The sequence below is a fragment of the Eumetopias jubatus genome, unplaced genomic scaffold (genome assembly GCF_037043125.1).
Source record: "Eumetopias jubatus isolate StellerSeaLion01/CBP00866 unplaced genomic scaffold, mEumJub1_p1.0 scaffold_6, whole genome shotgun sequence".
Taxonomy (NCBI): domain Eukaryota; kingdom Metazoa; phylum Chordata; class Mammalia; order Carnivora; family Otariidae; genus Eumetopias; species Eumetopias jubatus.
Window position 1 is genome coordinate 142,470,326 of NW_028274812.1, and position 19,734 is coordinate 142,490,059.

At 38.5% G+C, this 19,734-nt stretch overlaps 1 protein-coding gene across 2 annotated transcripts; it reads right to left on the reverse strand.

The window, feature by feature from the left end:
• Nucleotides 1-355: 355 nt before the first annotated feature.
• On the reverse strand, nt 356-9,714 carry PRL (prolactin). Of its 2 annotated transcripts, none has more exons than XM_028107552.2 (5): nt 9,687-9,714; nt 7,188-7,369; nt 5,167-5,274; nt 2,757-2,936; nt 356-547 (listed from the first exon to the last, which is right to left on the reverse strand). In XM_028107552.2, exons 1-5 carry the CDS (start codon nt 9,712-9,714, stop codon nt 356-358), a joined length of 690 nt encoding a protein of 229 aa, XP_027963353.1. The 2 variants fall into 2 exon arrangements, with proteins under 2 accessions (XP_027963353.1, XP_027963352.1); XM_028107551.2 differs by having other exon boundaries at nt 7,188-7,372.
• Nucleotides 9,715-19,734: the final 10,020 nt, after the last annotated feature.

Genomic DNA, 19,734 nt, shown 5'->3' on the forward strand with positions numbered 1-19,734 from the left:
TGTATAGTTACCTAATTCTTGGATTCTAATACCGTGACCCATAATAATTTACAGTGATTCTAAAGGAAGCTGTTAATGGTCTTATTTGTAATGCTAGTTTCTGCTATTTGTGACAAATTTTAATAGGAACTTCTCAATGGTAGTGATGGATTCTCTTTTGATTTTCTAAGAAATGAAGAGAAACGTTGACAAATTGCCCTTTTTGGTTTTGACATCTCCAAGGAGTCAGTTTTTATTTTTTAAGATGAGACCCATTACACCCAAGCATGCATTAAAAAGCTATAAAGCTAAGAGGAGCTTGCTATGGGACGGATCATTAAGAACCTTCCCAGAAATAGATGGCACGGATGCGGGCTTAGCAGTTGCTGTCGTAGACGATTCGGCACTTCAGGAGCTTGAGATAATTGTCAATCTTATGTGAATCCCTGCGTAGGCAGTGGAGCAGGTTATAAAAAGCAAAAAGGCGAGTGTCTTCATCAGCCATCTGCAGGGACGGAAGTCCTGACCATACGGAGTAGACCTCATTTTCTTTGACTCCAGGATGAACCTAAGCACCAAAAAGACAGTGACTTAGTATTGTCAGTATTTGCTTATCTTTGTTCCTTCTAATTGTCAAATTAAGATTTGGGCAGGAGGCATGAATGTAAAGCTCTCTAGATAGAGGCATGGACTATTGAGCCAGGACATCAGAAATCTATTAATGGTCTAAAAAGTAGAAGCAGGATTCAGGTGTAAGCGTTCTAACATGTAGGTGATCACAGATGAAGTATGTGTGCATCGGACTAAATAGAGAACCACAAGTTGCTAGAGATTGAGAGAGAGTCAGTTGCAATATAGTTGTGTCAAATGTATATGTATTTATGGGCCATATGTGTATATATTTGTGAATGTGACCAAGGGACAATGGAGGAGCTAGTCTCAGTTCTCGTACTAGAGGGATCTATTTCATGTCCTGAACCTTGTCTCTGATGTGTTCTTTGTACCGTATTTCTTCTGATAGCTCAGCACAATTACATTTATCTGTTTCCTGCTTCAAACTGATTCTCTTCTCCATGTAGTGTATGTACGAAAGACCTCAGAAATGATGATTGCACCTGCAGCTCATCTAGTGACATCTATCACAAAGATCTGCTGAAAGAGTCAGGAGACTTTCATAATCTACCCAGGACTGTTAACCCCCAAATGTCTATGAGCAATAGGGGCTTTGTTTTGAAATCTCTGGGGTGGGAGATGCCGAGGATCATGCATATGAGAAAGAGGGGGGGGTGCTAGCAGTGACCCTTCACTGAGGGGTGGGTGGTAGGCTGGGAAGCATGACAGTGAAAACAAAAGGACACTGAGGAATGTGAGGGAGGGGTACCCTGACCTCTGTCCCCCACCCCCCAGCCTTTGCAAGCTGGGAATCTCCAGAGAACTGAGAGACCCAGTAGGCAGCTTGGGGAGTAGGCACATCAGCTGCTTTGAGAGCTACTGGGTACAAATGTGGGGTAATTGTAGACCCTGATCTGTTGAACTGTCTCCTACAGAGTAAGAATATTTTTTTAAACTTGGGATTTCCTATTGGAATTTAAAGTGTGTGTGTTTGTAGTGTGTGTATTCGTTGCCTTGCTTTATGTTTAATTTTGGTGCCTGGGCCCTAAGATGAAGTTTACTGTACAAGGGACAATGATAATAAGAATAAATAAGTGGTAAAAAAAAAAACTAAATGAAGTATTCTAGAACAAATTAGCGACCTCAGAAAGTAAGCTGACAGTAATGAAGAAAATAACTTGAAAGTCTGGGTGTTATTTCATGTCTCAAGTGGAAATGTGCTTTGTATCTGTGTTGGATATATTCTTCTCCCATGAAAGTGACAAAAAGGACACATGATAACATGTACCTTGGACAGGGTAAGGGAAGTATAAAATCCTATTACTCTTACAATTCTATCTTTTTCTTTAGATGACACATTATTTCTGAGAACTTCATGCGGCTGTTTGGATGTTACTTCACTCGTGCTGAAATTATCCCATCTGATTAGAGATCTATATTGTAAGTATTAACTCAATCTAAATATGACCATTATTTGGGGAGATTAGATGTAATGTTATGAATGTTGATTTTAGAAGCCTTCTCCCAAAAGAAAACATAAAATTTAGGATGAGACCACTTTCTGCAAATGACAAAATAAAGAATTTCAAAAAAGATACACTCCCTTCTTTTGTGACCCACTGAAATCTGACCTCATCTTTTCAATCTCTGACAATCTCTTCTCTCTCTGACAAATATGTCCAGCAGAGATGGGGCTGGGGTAGTGGCAAAAAATACCATCTCATCTGATTTTGATTTTCTCTTTTCTCCCTTCCCACTGTCATCCTTTGGTGTGGGGAGAAAAGAGAAAAAACCATGAGCAGAATTTCAGTAGCAGGTGTCCTGGGATACTTTGAGAAAATGTTTATCTTGCAGATTCCACTCTCCAGTTTTCTTTTCCTTGAAAATATTATAAACCCCAGTCCCCAGGAAGGGGCAAGCCTTTGGTGGATTTGTGTGCTCTGTAGGGAAGGCTGCACCTGTCATCTATCACATCCTAAGATTCACTTACAATAGGATCTACCAGTATTAATTACTAGAATCTGGCTTTATTTAATAGCAACCTAGGATAGGAAATACCTAAATTTTGTTCTTGCAAAGCGAGGTATTTCGGAATTTGCTTCTCACCATGGAGGTCACCTCTTTCATCAATGAAGAAAAGAAAGAAGCATCAGGAGGATGCTCACCTGGCCAACTATCTTCTCCATACCCTCTAGAAGTCTTCTGTTTTGTTCCTCAATCTCTATGGCTCTAGACAGAATCGAATCTGGGGCTTCTTGCATACCCCGCACTTCTGTGACTAGATGATACAGGGGGTCATTCCAGGAGCGCAGCACTCTGAGTATCAGGTTCAGAAGGTCTTCATGCTAAGTGACCATATAAAACAATTGCATTAAAAAAAGCATAACAAAGGGGGCACCTGGGTGGCTCAGTGGGTTAAGCATCTGCCTTCAGCTCAGGTCATGATCTTAGGGTCCTGGGATTATAGTCCACATCAGGCTCCCTGCTCAGTGGGGAGTCTGCTTCTCCCTCTCCCTCTGCTCCTCCCCCAGTGTGTACTCTCTTTCAAATAAATAAATAAAATTTAAAGAAAGCATAACACAGTGGGTTTAGTTACTTGTGAGTTTTTGTGCTGAGAGGCTGACCCAAATGATCTCTTTGTTATTCCTATATGTACGTAAAATTTTTTGTAGGTGGTTAAAGTTGTAAAAATAAAGAAGTTTAAGGTATTGGCCTAAACTTTGCTAAAATAAAAAAAAAATAATCTGGCTTATTTGAATAACTACTTCATCTAATGAGAATTCTAGTTTATAGCATGAGGAATTTTGTTCTCCTTGGAAGTTCTACCATCCACCCCTCAGTGAGATTTTTTTTTTTTTTTTAATATTTGACAGCTTTGCTTGTCCAAAAAGAGTTTTGTTGGCACTCAGTATGTGCCTCCGATACCTGACCCAGGAAAGACAGATTCCATGAGTGCCACTGACAAAGGGCCCACATCATGTTCATCCAAGGACACATTCATATTAATGAGTCAAATCCTTCTTTAATGGATTCACTTATGATTTGTAGTTTTTATTTTATGAAATTAGAACAAAGAGCCAGTGAAGAAGGCATGGCACTCATGAATATGCTCTCCTCAATCTGTCCCAGCCCCCATCCCTGTGCTGCGACCAGAGAAGTCTCTTCTGTTGAGCTGTTCAGGTGAATAAAATGGCACCATGACAGTGGTAGGAACAGCATCAGAGGAATTTACAAGGGAGGTTTGCCCCCTATATTCTCACGGTCAGGATCGTACATGAAACTCTTAGGAGCTGCTTGTCTCTGATTTAAAAGGCTTGCTTTCCTGAGGTCTGTGAACTAGTCTAGGGTAAAGGAAGTGATGAGTGGAGAAGAATCTAACAGATGTGGCGATGGAAACATGTCCTGCAATATGAAGTGAAGGAGGTATAAGCCGCAGATGGCCATCTAGTTGGGCTAGTTGGAGCATAACAAGTAAGGGTGAGGCCTTGGAATTGGATGAAGCCCAGACCCACGGCTTACCACCCCGTCATGACTCCAGATTCCACAGCCTCTGCAAGCTTCAGCTTCCTCATCTCAGCAAGTGTAATAGCAGTGCCTGGTGTCCTAGGATTTTTCTGTGAGGATTAACTACAGTAATACATGTACATCGCTTGGTGAAGTGTCTGGCCAGGGAGTGGCTCTTAATACATTTTAACTCCTCCTCATCCTTCTTCACCCTTTCCTTTCATTTTATCATCATCATTATCAGTACTATTAATGAGCTTAACAGACAGAAAGAATGCTGGTACCCATTAACAAAGTTGTAAAGAGAAAGCAGATTGCATTTATGGGGGGGATATATGTGAAGATGCTTATTTTAAGTCATGTTAAGATGGTGTTTGTGGCAGGGAATCAGAAAGGAGAGATTATTATGATAAAGAAAAGGGATAAATGATTGGGGCTTCCCATGCAGACTTTGTGGTCATCAGAACAGAAGCAATCATGTAGCCATGAGAAGCAAAACATAATATTTTACAGGACCTTATTTGGGGAGAGACTTATAATTCAGAAGTGACAGGTGATGGAGGAGTCAGGGAAGAATGAAGAGAGAGTCAGGTGTCAGAGAAGTAGAAGTAGCATCAGAAGGAGAGCCTTCGAAGTCTGGAAGAGATGGCTCACCAGGCACAGTGCTTAGTAATGTTGAATGTGGCCAATGGAGGAGCCAAGGGTATCATGTGATAAATACAAAGTTGCATGCATGTCTTACCCATCCATGAATTTTGCAAACCTTCTATTTTATCCATGGAAGTCTAATTCAGTTCAGGCTTTCACATGGTATAATATATGCAAATCTGGGTCCAAGGCATTGATTAAAATAATGTTGTTTGCATGAACAACTTAGAGATTTATTTTGCTGCTACAATCTTTAGTCCTCATTTAGTTTTACTGATGCTTCATCAGTTACATGCGGTCATTTCTCTCTGATTACTTGTTCTTCCTCCATATTTCTTTGTGCATGCAACTAGCATTACCTAACACAGTACTTCATGATGACACCTCAGTGGTGTTGGTGAGAAACCTGGATAGAAGACTCACGTGGATCTGCTGGGCTTGCTCCTTGTCTTCAGGGGTAGAGAGGGAGGAAGTGTGACAGCTGTTGATGGCCTTGGTAATGAACCCCCGGCCCTGGGCGTACCTTTTATCCTGAAAGCAAGCAAGCAAATTTAATTAGTTAGAGTTGTTTGAGCACTGGTTAAATGAGCCCATTACTAGAATATTAACACACTTGATAGATTTGTAATCTGTTTTTTTTAAATGAGAATTACATGAAAAACTGAAACTAAGGAATTGAGAAAGGCACCCTTTCCCTGCCTTTTATTTTGTTTTCTCTATCAATGCATTCTTTTTTAAAATCTTACTTTTCCAAATCCCAACCTCTTCCCTTCTTTGTGATTCCCTTGTTTAATTTTACCCTTTCCACAAGTTACTACTTAGAAAGCAAACACTAACAATACCCCCAAAAAAGAAACATTAAATATTTTGTTAACTATCCTCTTTCTTTAGTATTTGAACCAATATCCTAGTGCATATATACCTATATTTTGCCATTTAATATTTTCTTAATGGGGAGTCCAAGTCTATATGCTCCCCTAATAGGCATTATAAAATTATAACTTTTCTTTGACTAACATCTGAATCCACACACCTGTACTTTACCATGTTCATCATAGATGCATAATACGGTTTTGTTGATTGTTACAAGATGGTAAGTCAAAAAAACGGGTATAAAATTTTAGGAAATATTAATCAGTGGACTCAGAATTAAAATACACACACACACACACACACACACACACACACACACACCCCAACACCAACTAGCTAAGGCCTTGACGTAAAGCTAATCTCTACCAAAAGCTGTGAAAATCTAAGGAGATTACCGGGAAGATGTGAAAGACACAAGAATGGCAGTCAGAAGAGGGGGGTGGAGGAAAAAACCGATGAGTACAGAGCACTGTGGAATATGTGCTTGTTACAAACATCGAGCCACATCCCTTAAGGTGACCCTTTGGTTTATTGAACCTCTCATACACTGGTTGACCTGAAAGAGTTAAGCTACAACTTTCAAAGTACCATAATCAGAAGGAGAATATTGTTTCCAGTTCTAAACCAACCCTTCAATTCTAGTTCTAAATCTATATACTGGACATCTTAGGACAATAATTTATAGCATTTTTGGGTTTCAGAAGAGCTATTATTGTTTGTTTTCCTGACATGGATTCAGCTTAGTTTAACTTTCTTCGATTATCTCCATCCCAGGCAGTGTGATTCTCATTTATTAGGTATCTGGGATGCTAGATGACGAATGCCTCGGGAGACATGTACCCCCCCCCCCCCACAAGGACAAGAACTCAGCATGCTTCCAATTACTCAAGCTCCACACACAAGTGCTTTATGCCAGGTGTTGTTATGGAGTGATTGGTTGTGTTTTCCCAAAATGGCTATGTTGAAGTCCTAACCCCCAGTGCGTTATATTTGAAGATAGGGGCTTTGTGGAGGTACGTAAGGTTAAATGAGGTCATAAGAGTGGAGCCCTGATCCAATAGGATTAGTGTCCTTACAAGAAGAGACACCAGAGAATCCCCCCACCCCCACCCTCTACCACCATGAGGACAGGGAAAAGGCAAGATGGGGAGATGTGTGCCCTTGTCAGAACCTAACCATGCTGGCGCCCTGATCTCAGACTTCCAGCCTCCAGATCTGTCCGAAAATACATTTCTGTTGAAGCCACCCAACCTATGGAATTCTGCTATGGCAGCCCCAGCCGGCTAATACAGGTGCTTAAAATTTGCTGGAATTTTTTTTTTTTAAAGAAAACGAATTAAAGGAAAATTTTAAAGAGTCATTATACTCTTTGAGAATCTTTGAGGTTTCATGACACTGTCCCTTTCTTCTTGCTCTCCCCTTTTTATGAGCCAATGGCTTTTTTTTTTTTTTACCTAAAAAGTGTGTTATTTCAGATTTGGCTCCGGCATCTTTCTTGGCTCAAGTGTGGGATAGCCCCCTCATTCACAGGAAGCTTCCTTCTGGGAAGAAGCAAGAAGGGCGGTACTTACAAATTCGTTGAACATCTCGGAGGAGAGGTTATGGATGTAGTGAGACAGGATGACCGCGCGGTCAAACAGGTCTCGGAGGGACACCTGGCAGTTGACAGCCCCGGTGGGACAGATGGGCAGGGAGTCCACGCTCTGGCCCAGGAGGAGTTCTGACACCAGCAGCAGCAGGGGCAGGAGCGACCCTGCTCAAATAGAAACACCAGCCACTCTGATCTGTTCAGCGGAGGTTATCAGAAGTAATTCTGCCAGGGGAGCCTTCTCTTCCCCCAACCCCACCCTGCCCTCCACAGGATTTGGTACCATGATAGCCGGGGTGGGAAAGAGCCAACACCTCCCGCCGTGTCAACTTAGATATGTAATTCTATTTGCACAGATACACAGTTGGAGAAGCGGGTTACTCCCTGCATTTTGGTATTGCTCCCAGGAGAGCTTCTGTACTTTGCAAACATTTGGAGCTTAAATGAACTCTGAGCCAGGGTGTTTAAGTCATTCTTCTAAGTTAGTTTAACATCTTGGGAGTTTCTGCAGATTTCCAGCAGCCAGGCTCTCTGTGAGACTGTGATTTTTTAACTCTGTATTGACTACTACCTGCATTTTTAGACCCTGAAGTGGCAAGCACAGCACAGTAGACCTGTTTGTTTTACTTTCAATAAATATGATTGACAGTGGCTAATATGGAGTATGAAGAGAATCTAACACAAAACGATACTATGGCCTAGATCTGCTAACTCACCTTAATAACCCTATGTGATTTCTTGACACCCTGCCAAAGGCTTTGCATTTTTTTTTTAAATTTGTGTTTCCCAGTAACCTTGTGAGGACTGTGGCCTTCATTATTATCATCAAATTACACTGATGAAGCAGAAGGCTTAGGGAGGTTAAGTGATTTTCCTCCAGTCCTATTATTAGCAGGCGGAGGAGGCTGGACACCAGCATCATCACTCTGACTGTGTCGTGTGATGTCACGCACACCTGTGGGCTCCCAGGCTGCATCCAGGTCACATGAGCCACAGGAGCGGCCTTGAAGACTCAGTGCTTGGAGTGTCATTGCCATTACTTGGAAAGAACAGTATTTTGCCTTTAATGCATGCTCACAGTGGCCCTAGGAAGTTGATGTGATCCCTTTCTTCTGTTCCATTTACAAAACACCCTCTTTTAAAATCACAATTATCAGAGATGATTTAGTTATCATTGTGATAGCTCAACAGATGGGCAGATGTGGACCTCTGACATATCAATCATTTACACTTCCAAAAGGAAAGGGACAGTCTATTAAAATCACTTATTAGCATCAATGAACCTGCTCCAGAAGAATATCTGACCTGAAGAATTATATTTATCAGAAAACCAAGCTCCTATGGAAACTTCAATGAATGTAATTGGAAATGTCTAGGATGACATGAGGCAAGTGCTAAAGATTTATGTGTGAAAAACTTCCTAAACCTAAATACCTAAAAATAGCTAAGATTTTTTGCTAATAGAGACTGTAACTCATAACCTTTTAGCTGCAAAATGAAAGTTGGAAATGTTGTGAGGTGAGTCGTATAACAGACTTTTAACTTTTTTCAAAAACATGATATTTCCAAAAAGTTTATTTTAGGTACTTTAAAGTCATGTAATTTAGCTGAATGGATATTTTATCTACAGGTGTTTAAAAAAGGGCACTGTAGGTTGAGAAATTGGAATATTAGTTCTAGGAAATTCATAACTTCATAGATATTATTTAACTCTGAATACATTTATCTGTACATTTATCATCTGAAGGATTCTCACAGTCTAAGAGGAGATAAAATAAATGTTTTTGTTCTTCATTTTATAAAATGAATTTTACGGTTGTTGCTAATTTCTTTTTCTTGCAAATGTCAACCAAGAAAGTAAAGATGGTTAATTATTACAGGCTGTTTTTCTCTTTGAAATGTCATTTGGCTTAGATCTAGTTGACAAAGTATTATAAGAGACCATTCTACTATCATTGTCTGTATATTATGACTTCAGAGTTGAAAGTTTCCCCAGGCTGACTCACGTCAGAGTCCTGGGAACCAGAAAATGTTAGTGTCTACCTTCTGCAGTTGTGATAAATTGGACCTATAGACATTTGTCATCTTATTCCAGGCCAGGGTTTCTCAACTTTGACATTATTGGCATTTTGAGTTGGTTCATTCCTTGTTCTGGGAGCTGTCCTGTGCATTGTGGTACGTTTAGCAGCATCTCTGAGTTTTGCCCACTAGATAACAGGAGCACCCCCATTTTGAATTAAGACAACCAAAAACATCTCAGACATTAGCCAAATGTCTCTGGAAGAAGGAGGATCTCCATTTGAGAACGAGTGTTCTGTTGTGCCCTTGTACAATTGCTTCCCAGAGCAATGACTAGATAGCTCTTCTAAACTCTGGAAACCTGAAACCTCTTGCTCAGAGAATATTAGCTAAAGTTTCAAATTAGTGCCACCCCCCTCAAGAGTGTTGATAATTCGACAAATCCGTGAGTTGTTGCACGTACCTTTCAGCGACCACCCTTTGTTGTCCATGGTGGTGATGCTTTCGAGAAACACACGTCGCCAGAGAAGGTCTGGTAGCCCAACAGCTTTCTCTCCCAGATATTGGCTTTATAAGCCTTTGACATCTTCATGAATATATTTAATGAGGCAGTCCCTTCCCTTTTGCCAGTCATCTATCTCCGTCATTGAGATTACCCCCATAATTTCAAACATCAAATGGTCTTTTATTTCTTATTCATATTCAGGAAGACATACTGGCCAGAAATGAACATTCTAGGAAGGATTTTGATTAATTAGACCAAAAGGAAATGAGAGAAATGATGAAGGTGAGATCTGGAGACTATTTTGGGTGAAAGGACCCGTACCACTACAGAAGTCATTTGCTTTCAAATTTACCTTTGTTTCTCTGCAGGGTCTTGAATATAGCATTATATTTCATTTAGGTGTCTCATATATTAGCGATGGGTATTCTTTTTTTCCCCCAGTTCAGAATTGCCAGGTGAAGTCAAGATTTCAAAACTGACACAGGAAATTATCAGGAAATATAGAATAAGGAGAAAGTAAGACATTCGATCCCCTGTTATGCTCTTGTTGTGTTTGCTCTCATCTTTTTCTTGCTTTTACACATTCTCTTTTGCCCTTTTTAAATGACCTGTATGTATGGTACTTTGTTTTAAAATGGGTATTTTCCTCTGTTCATTTCTTTGACTTTAACATTTATGTGAATTTAGATTAGCATCCCCCGTTTACAGATTAAAGAACAGAGGCCTGGAGAGATTCAGTGTCAAGAATATTGAAGTAATTAGTCAAATTAGATGCTGGCAGGATTATTGCTTCCCAGGGAATCAGGAGGGATGTAAAGAAAACTTGGAAATGAATCATTTAACAAACACAGTTGGGCATGGACAAGAAATCACCCCTGGCCTTAGGAACTTTATTCTGGGCAAGCGACATAGTGGTTTTCAAGGACGAACACACACACACACCCCTTGGAATATGATGTAGTAAAACAAAATTCTAGGCAATAATTTGCACTTTCCCTTAGGATAGAGTGGACAGACTTCACTAATTTATGATCATTTTATTTCTATGACCCATCACCCCTCCAGGGCCAAGGTGACAAAAATTAATCTTTCATGGGCTCAAAAGTTCCATCCGCCTCTTAGAGATTTCCTAAATGAAATGATTTTAATGAATAAGAACTGGGTTGTTGACGACTTTCTCTAATTTTTGAGTCCTTGCATCTAAAGCAGCCCGTGACCTTTAGCTTCAGTGTCGACATATGCCTCTCCTAGTAAATCAACAGGTGAGGTAATTTTTAAAATAATTCCTTTCCATGGCATTTACTTTCTCCATAGTTGATGCTGTCACAGTTGTGCCTCAGTGATTTTCCAAGTGCTCTTATGGAGACGTAGAAATCTTAACGAAGAGTAACTTCTCTTAAAAACCATCTACCTAATTGCCTTAGTGTAAGCAGTACTAGATTTTGCATCCTATGCATCAAGTGTGGTGATGTATAGGCTCTCTCAGTCTGAAGCTGGGTCAGGATTTCATTGACCCTATAAAGTATCCATTTTTCCCCCCCTGGACAGTGAAAGTCTGAATTATTAAGAGAGCAGTGCCCCGTGGCTGAGAAATTAATGCTGCCCTCCATTCCCCTCTTCTTCTAGAAACTTAAGAGTAGGGAAATCTGCCGTAAGAACTGACAACATAATGTTAAAATTTGAAGGCACTGTGACTTTTTAGATAGCCAGGAAAAAAGCAATCTAAGAACACCTGAGCGTGTTTATTCTGGGAGTCCAGTTGATTTATTTGACTCCAAAGAGGGGCATGTTTCTCTGTAGCATGCTGCCTCACCACCCCACCCCCCCGCCCCGTTTCCTGTTAATGGGATGTTGCAATACCTAAATAAGGCAAAAGGCATATTTTATGCAAAAAGTCAGAGTTGTCCTATTTTTTTTCCTGCTATTTACGTCACCTAGCTTTCACCTTAATTTTTGTACGTGGCTCTTTTAAAGATCTCTTTACCAAACCCTGCCCTTAATTTAGAGCAATAAAGACATTCATTGAGAATAGACGTGTCTGTTTTTATTACAAAACTTCATTTGTTTGCCATTTGGGGCCTTAGGATAAACTGGGACCTGATGACTGATTTCTGTCGAGTAGCTGAATAAATAGCTGAAATGATGTTCAAGTTGCCCTGAAATTTTTAGTACCTGAAACTAATGAACAATTTTGTCATCTCTTCTAAATGATTCCAATTTTTAACATTAAGTAACATCAGGTTTCTTTTCTTACTAATTAGGATGGAGCTTGCAGTTTCCTTGAATTTTCTTTTGTTTTTAAATTTGGAATAATACTATGTTTTCTTTTCTCATTTATGTTGCAAAAATATGAAAACTATTTCACAAAGCTTGAAAGGTGTCTACTGCAAGATATGGGGAATATTAAAAAGTAAAAGAAATTAAGAAGTTTAAAAATCATCAGATAAGAGGATCACAGTGATATTTCAATTTATATTAGTCATGAGTTGCCTTGAATAAAGTGAAAATTGCAAATGATGAAAGGTGTATTGTTAATGGATTTAAGAATTCCCAACCAGCCATCTTCCAAAACCTGGACTAAAAGATCAGAGAGGTTATATGTTGTTTTCGATATAAAATAACAGAAAACATGAAGGGCACACTGGAAAAAGAATCAATCACAATGGTCCTTTCTTGAACTGCACTGTTTTCAGGATAAACAAAAGTAATGATTTCGTTATGTGTATGTCAACTTCATGCATATTACAATGTATATTTTCCCCTAAGTGTCTGTCTTTAATACTTATCTCTGCCAGGGCTTTGCAGGTCATCGGCTTCCTTAAGTAACTCCAGAACCCAAGTTCTTAATCTGTTAGCAGTCTTGGGAGCATTTGCTCCTTAAATAAGAAAGCCATAATGGAAACATTTAGAAATTTGTCCTGTAATTTCTTTCCACTGATACAATATTCATGTCCTCTGCTCTAATTCTCTGAGTTCTCAGCGTTAGCTCATCCTATGAGTTTCTTGTCACATATTTGTTCTGAACAACGTGATATAGGACAATGCCAGATCTAAGGATGATGTGTCTGGAAACTTCGCAGATTCACTCTTTAAGATGATATTTTTTCAAGTAAAAGCATCAAATATTGGCTGTGGGCTAATGTGAAGTGGGGCAGATGATAACTTTTCTTATAAAAGAGTCTTCATACTCCAGTATTGTGTATGTGCGTGTGTGTGTGTGTGTGTGTGTGTGTATGTGTGTGTGTGTGTATGTTTGTGTGTCTTGTCGAACGGAAAGTGGATTTGAAGCATGCCCACTTTCAGGGAGATATATGTCTATATATAGATACGGACACACTTATGGAGTCATCGTCTAATAGGAAGTGGGACCCTGAGCTATTGCTTTTTCCAGGGATAATTTTAAATTTTATAATTAGCATGGGCACCACCAAACAGAACAGAACGCCAAAGTAACAGACCAGGGTCCCTGAGGGTGCCTGTACTCCCGGACAGGTATTAAGTCTTTAATTGTTCAATTGTGGTGAGACTGGCAGGGTCCTTGGGGGGGGACTGGGGCTGTCAGGAGGAGTCAGGGCACATGGAATCAGGGCAGCCACTCGGTACCGATCCGAAGAGAATCTTGCGATAGTGTCACAGCTCATGGGGCCATATGTATCCCGAAAGCTGTCATCTCTGCCTTCCTCCATGGTTCATCCTTTTCAGCATATTGAAAGGATTCAGGCTAAGAAGTAGGGCAAGTTCTTCACAAGAAATAATATACTTCAGTTCTAGTCTATACACCCATCATCCTACAATACATTTTTCTACTGGAATTTGCCTAAAATAGCTTCCCTGGGACATGTCCCTCTTTTTCTTTAATTTATTCACGAAATGCAAAATGTATTACCAGCATAATATATGCTTTGATACTCAGGGAGTAACTAAAGTGACATTTATTTAACAAAACTCTATCATTTGGGGTTGAAATATAAATAATAATCGATGGAATGTTCTATTGAGCAAATGCTCTAAATGCACACACACACACACACATATTTTATACTCTCTTTATATATGTTTATATTCTCTATATAGGTAGATGTTAGTGTGTGTATGTGTGTATATATATGTATATGTATATATAGAAGTATGTATATATGCATTTTTAAATTACAGGGGGAAAGTAAAGATACACAGTGATTATGAGGACTTCTGAGATAAGGAGATCACAGAACTCTGACTCTTCCTAATTCTAATAAAATGAGCAAAAAGTAACTTAAAAAAACCAGCAAAATTACACCTGGTATCCAAGGTAGGAGGACAGATGAGCATGTTATTTTATTCATGGCTCGGAGTGGGGAATCAATAGATAAAATCAAGCTAGTGTTCTAAAAAAGGAAGGGAATCAACAGATGATGCAAAGTTATTATAACCACTAAAATATGGAAAACAGATTATAAGCCTTCTAACTCAGAAAAAGGAAATATTACACATAAGCAGGCACACACACACGTACACAAAATAAAAGACATTCCATTTAACAAAAGATAGGAAGCATAGGGAACGTGAGCAGACACACACACACACACACACACACACAATTAAAGGTCAGAATAAGATCAAACATCAAAAATATGGGACAAGTTATTTATTAAAAGAAAAAATGACTTAGTTTCTTTAAAGGTGGCAAATGCCAATTAGATGCTGATATAAGTGATATACCTAAAAGAGTTATTTTCGAAGGGTGAGGAGTTGTGAGCTGGCACACATTTGCCAATGTCTGGAGACAATTTTGATTGTCAGAACTGAAGGTGGGGGCCATCCTGGCATCAACTCAGTGGAGTCCAGAAGTGCTGCTAAATATTCCACAACACTCAGCACAGCCATCAAAACCAAATACTGTACCATCTAAGATGTCAGTAGCTCCAATGTTGAGAAACCCTGACCTAAAACGAAGTGGCTAAGAGAAGGTAAGGGGGAAGTACAGAGAAAGCACATCAGGTAAATCACTTAAAATTGCTGGGGTGACAACATTACTACTAGGCAGGTTTAAAGTTAAGGCAAAAATGTTAAAAGACCATCCTTTGTGATGCTATATACAGTCTGCAATGGAGATGAGGCTATTAACAGTCTTCATGCATTTAATATAGGATCCCAAACATAAAGCATATGGTAAGAAAATGTGAGGGGAAATTAACCAATTCACAAAAGTAGGAGATCACATGTGCGTGTGTATTTTAAACAACTATGAAACCTCTCCAATAAATGACGTTATACTTGGCCATAATGAAAATGTAACAATTTTCTAAAAAAAAAAAATAGAATACATGGGAAGAAGAATATATAAGGAGTTCAGTTTGTTTTGTTCTGTTTTCTCTTAATAGTCTCCAATGACTATTTCATTGTTGAATCAAAATAACCTCCCGAGTCCTTAGCTGTGCTGTTTCTGGGGCGTTCCGCCTGTCATTTCCCACTGACTGCCCCATTCCGTGCCATGACTACCCGTCACATCCATGAAGATGACCCCAACTCCATCTTCCTCCCCTGCCTTGTCCTCTGAGATGCCATTTACCTGCTACACATTTCAACCTATATGTCTTCTGCCAACATATACTGAATAATTTTTTTAAAAATCTGTAACTATTCAGCTTTTCTCTTAAACTGTCTTCTCCATCACCCACACTTAACCTCCCAGAGTTGTGTTTATTTGCTTTTCTCTTGTCTCCTTTGACTCATACTCCCTCCGTTCCTAGGTTGCAATTATTCTGCCTCCTTAACTTCCAAAAAATTTTCTTTTCTCCTCTTCCCAGGTTATCTTGACCTGGATACTTTTACTAGCTTCTCCATTTTCTCCTGCCTGGTCCATTTCAGTTTCAATCTGTTTATCCATCAGGAAGATTAATCGTCCTGAAGGGCACCTTCTGAACAATCTCTCATCTGTCGAAACCATAGTTTTTGAGATCAGAGGCACTAGAGAGTACCTCTAACCCAACTGCTCATTGCACAGGTGAAGAGAATGCATTAAGCATATTTAATTATTGACAGAGCTGGTACTGGAGCTCCAGGTCTCCTGCTCGCCCACGCTGGTCAGATTTCTTCTTGCTTTCCACATTCATACTTGTGCCCACCAAACTTATTGTACAGCTGATGGTAGTAAGTTTTGCTGAGGAGATGCAGATATGACCTACCTTGAAGACACATTGAGAAACACATTACTTCAAGGAAAAATGCCAAGGTAATTGGGTTCCCAAAGAGAGAGGAGAGAGAAATGGAATGTTTTAACCACTTTGAATCCTTTAAGGAAACACTGACACTGTCAGATAGAATTTGAGTGTGATTCTTAATCACGTTAAAAAAAAGACAACAGTGCATTTGTTAAAATATTTCTTAATGAGTTATATAGATAAGGAATGAAGAGCCATTAATTTTATTTCTATTATTTTTACTTCAAATTGGTCTTTGGTTTATCTGCCATTTTGGTCTCAAAGAATTCTTTTACTAATAGGAGTCTTGCATGAGTCATAAAATCTTCATTTAACTTTTTCACTTGTCACTTCTACATCATTAGTAGAATGAAAGTCAAAAAATTCTTGTAGATTAAAAAAAGATAAAAGGTTATCTGTCGACCACTTCAGAGAAGCAATATTATTATTACCATTATAGGTGATGTGGCATTTAAGGGTCCTCTTTCCTACAGGCCATTTGTACCCCTACCTTATACAATGAACTTAATAGATGAGACATAAGGTGTTTCTCCCAGAAAGGGACATTAATTTCATAGAGAGAGTGAATATAAGCTGCAAGTTTCTGTTAATAACTGCAGAATAAGAGAGAGACTTTACTTTCAGCTGTGCCTGAAAATAATGTCCACTTATATGAATGAAAATCATGGATGTGTATATGGGAAACAGCTATGAAATTGTGAGAATGTTTTTGTGTTTGGCTTATAGAAAGCTTTCCCATTAAGGTCCCATCAAGTACATAGAAACACATATTTTATCATTTGGGAGTATGTTTTGAAGATAAGTCTGTGAAAGAACTCTATCTTCCAAACTCTTGTTTATATAAATGAAGTATTAAAAATGAAGCAGTATCGATAGGATTCAGTTTAAAGAGAACTTTAAACTCAGATGTCAAGACACAAAGCTTTTTTTTTCCCATTAGTGTTTCAAGCAATCTCAACAAGTATTCTTTGCATTTGTTTGTGTAGATCTGTACTTTACTTTTGGTGAGAACTTAAAAAATTTTGATTACATGCGAGCAAATTAGTTAAAAACAGTCAAATTGTTTGCTAAGCTTTGTAGATGAAGCAACTGTTAGTGAAATCATTAATTTTTACTTCTCAAGTGATGATTAGAAGAATATAACCATTTTTTAGTGTTGGGGTCAGAATCCTATAACATGGACAGTGATGGGTAGATTTTATTGTTACTAGAATGTTTTAACCTTAAAAATTTTATAAGTCACTTTTACTCAGTTTTTGCTGGGGAGGGGGGCAGTAGATGTGTAAATGTGTCTGTTCTAAATTGTTTAGATAATTGTCACAGTGTCACTGTATATCACAAGATACATTTACATGCAAAATATGTTTTAAGTTCTCATCCATTTCTTAATGTTTTTAGAAAATGTTTTTTAAAATTACATGTATTATTTCTACTATATATGTTATTTCTAGCAATATGACATAAGTTAAGAATCCCATAAAAATGATGCCATTGGGGCTTTCAGTGACTGCAGGAAGGTCAAAGATATGAAAGTGGAAAGAAGTCCGCTTTTGATGCATTTAAAATTTTTTTATAACGTATATAAAATAAGAGGTGAAAACTTAGGTCTGATAGCATTTTATCACCCCAGCCCATTTACACTGATAACAAATGCTTCCTTCAAAGGTTAATTAAATTATGAACGCACACCTGCAGAATATTTGTGTGTTTAAAAAATTCATTAAAAGTGGAATATACCTTCCTGTTTGGCCAATTCCTTAATGAATATATTTGCATTTAATAATAGCAGCCCACCTTTAGAGCTTTCCTGCTCATTTTCTCTGCCTTTATCCTAAGCAGACAGATTTCCAAGGTTAAGACCAAAGGCTTTGTGAAAATGTCATGGGTTTGTCCTTGTCGGAAAAAAATCTCAAAAGTCTTTTCTTGTAGTTTACTTCAATGTCATTCCAAGCAAAGGAAACTTTATCATCCCAAACATAAAACCAAAAATGTTGTTTTATAGTATTATGAAAGACTTTATTATATATATTCTCCCTCCCAACTGATACATTTTAGCACACAGTTCATAAAAGATGACATTAAAGCTGTCTGCTTTCCTTGCAGCCCCAAATTTCAAGTTTCTATCTTAAGCCTTCTCTTTTCAGAAAGGGTTATGTGGGAGTAAACTCCAGGACTTTGGATGAAGACATATGCTTATTTCTTGGAACAAATTGTATGTTATTGTTTATTAGAAAGTTATATAGACTCATGCATAAATCATTGAGTAAGAAAAAGGAGTTTCAAATTATTATTGAGTCCATTTCTGGCTTGCTGGGGCTATCCTACATGATTGTGACAGATAACCAAATTTGATGAATATGATATATCACGGTCCGGGAAATTCCTGATTCTGCTCATAAAGCTCTATAAGTCAGCAATGGCCAGACTTCAGTTAAGGTATCATGCTAAGGTATCATGAAATCACATCAAATAACTCATGTGGGTCAGTGGCCTCTCTGTATGGTACTCAACTTAATGATAAGTTAAATAATGTTAAGAATAATCTTTGAATCTTCAGTAAAAGAGACTATAAGTAGTTGTTCTGATTATTTATTGCTGCAAAAAAATTACCACACATTTTAGTGGCTTTAAAAATAATCAATTTATTAATATCTCTCAGGATTCTTCCTCTGGGTCTTTCATGCAGGTTGCATCCAAGTAGTAGCTGGGGCCAAAGGCATCTCAAGGGCTTCCTCAGTTAGATGTCTGGTAATTAGTTGATGTAGTTGATGTGGTTGATGTTGATTCATCTGGGGTTGTCCAGCTGAATCCCTACTCATGGCCTCTCTGGGTGGTCTGGGCTTCCTCACAGCATGGAGGCTGGGTTCCAAGATCAACCAGCCCAAACCTTGGAAGTTACATAGCATCATTTCCTTCATGGTCACTGGCATGCTCAAATGAAGGTGACAGAATTGATGCATCTATCAATGGGAGAAGCATCAACATACCATTGTAAGCAAAGCATGTAGCATGGAAGATTCTATCATGTACATCTTGGGAAACATAGGCTGTAATAATCATTGTACTCTAGTGCAGCTATTATGGTCATTCCTCACATTATTCTGCAAATGAACTTTGATGTCTACCATTTAATCTTTTTTTACTCAACCAGGAACACGTTTCCCCATATTCTAGTTCAGGGTTTGTCAATCAGTGGCAGATTCCTCCTCTGGCCCAAAAAACTGTTTCTAAAACTATTTCTTCTAAGCTGGGACACAAGTCTTACAGAGGAGAGAATATTAGAAATAATTATTTTTTTCTAGACTCTAAGTTAGAGGTCAGAAAACTTTTTCTTAGAGACAGAGAGTAAATGTTTTAGGCTTGGCTAGCCAAGAGGCAAAATGAAGGCTATAACATAGATGCTCATATACCCATTTTAAGATACAAATAACATTCTTAGCTCATGAGATGTTCAAAAACAGCTTGTTTGGCTACATTTGGTCTGCAAGCTATAGTTTGTTAACTACTGGCCTAGATCATTAAGACAAAGACAAGAAAAAATGGGTAAGTGTTGAAACCTGACTCTATGCTCAGGTCACTGCAACTATGCTGCTTAATGTTCTCAATTCTGACTGCAGAGAGTTACCACAGCAAATTTTGATGGACCTTTCATAAAACCTGTCATCGATTTAAGTTATAAAACTAGTGTGGGAGTGAATCTTAAATATCCAGAGCTGGAAAGCAAGGAAGGAAAAAGAACAAAAAGCAATGTTCAGAAAATTCAGTTCCTTTTTCTTCCTGCCTTTTTTTTTTTTTTGAATGGG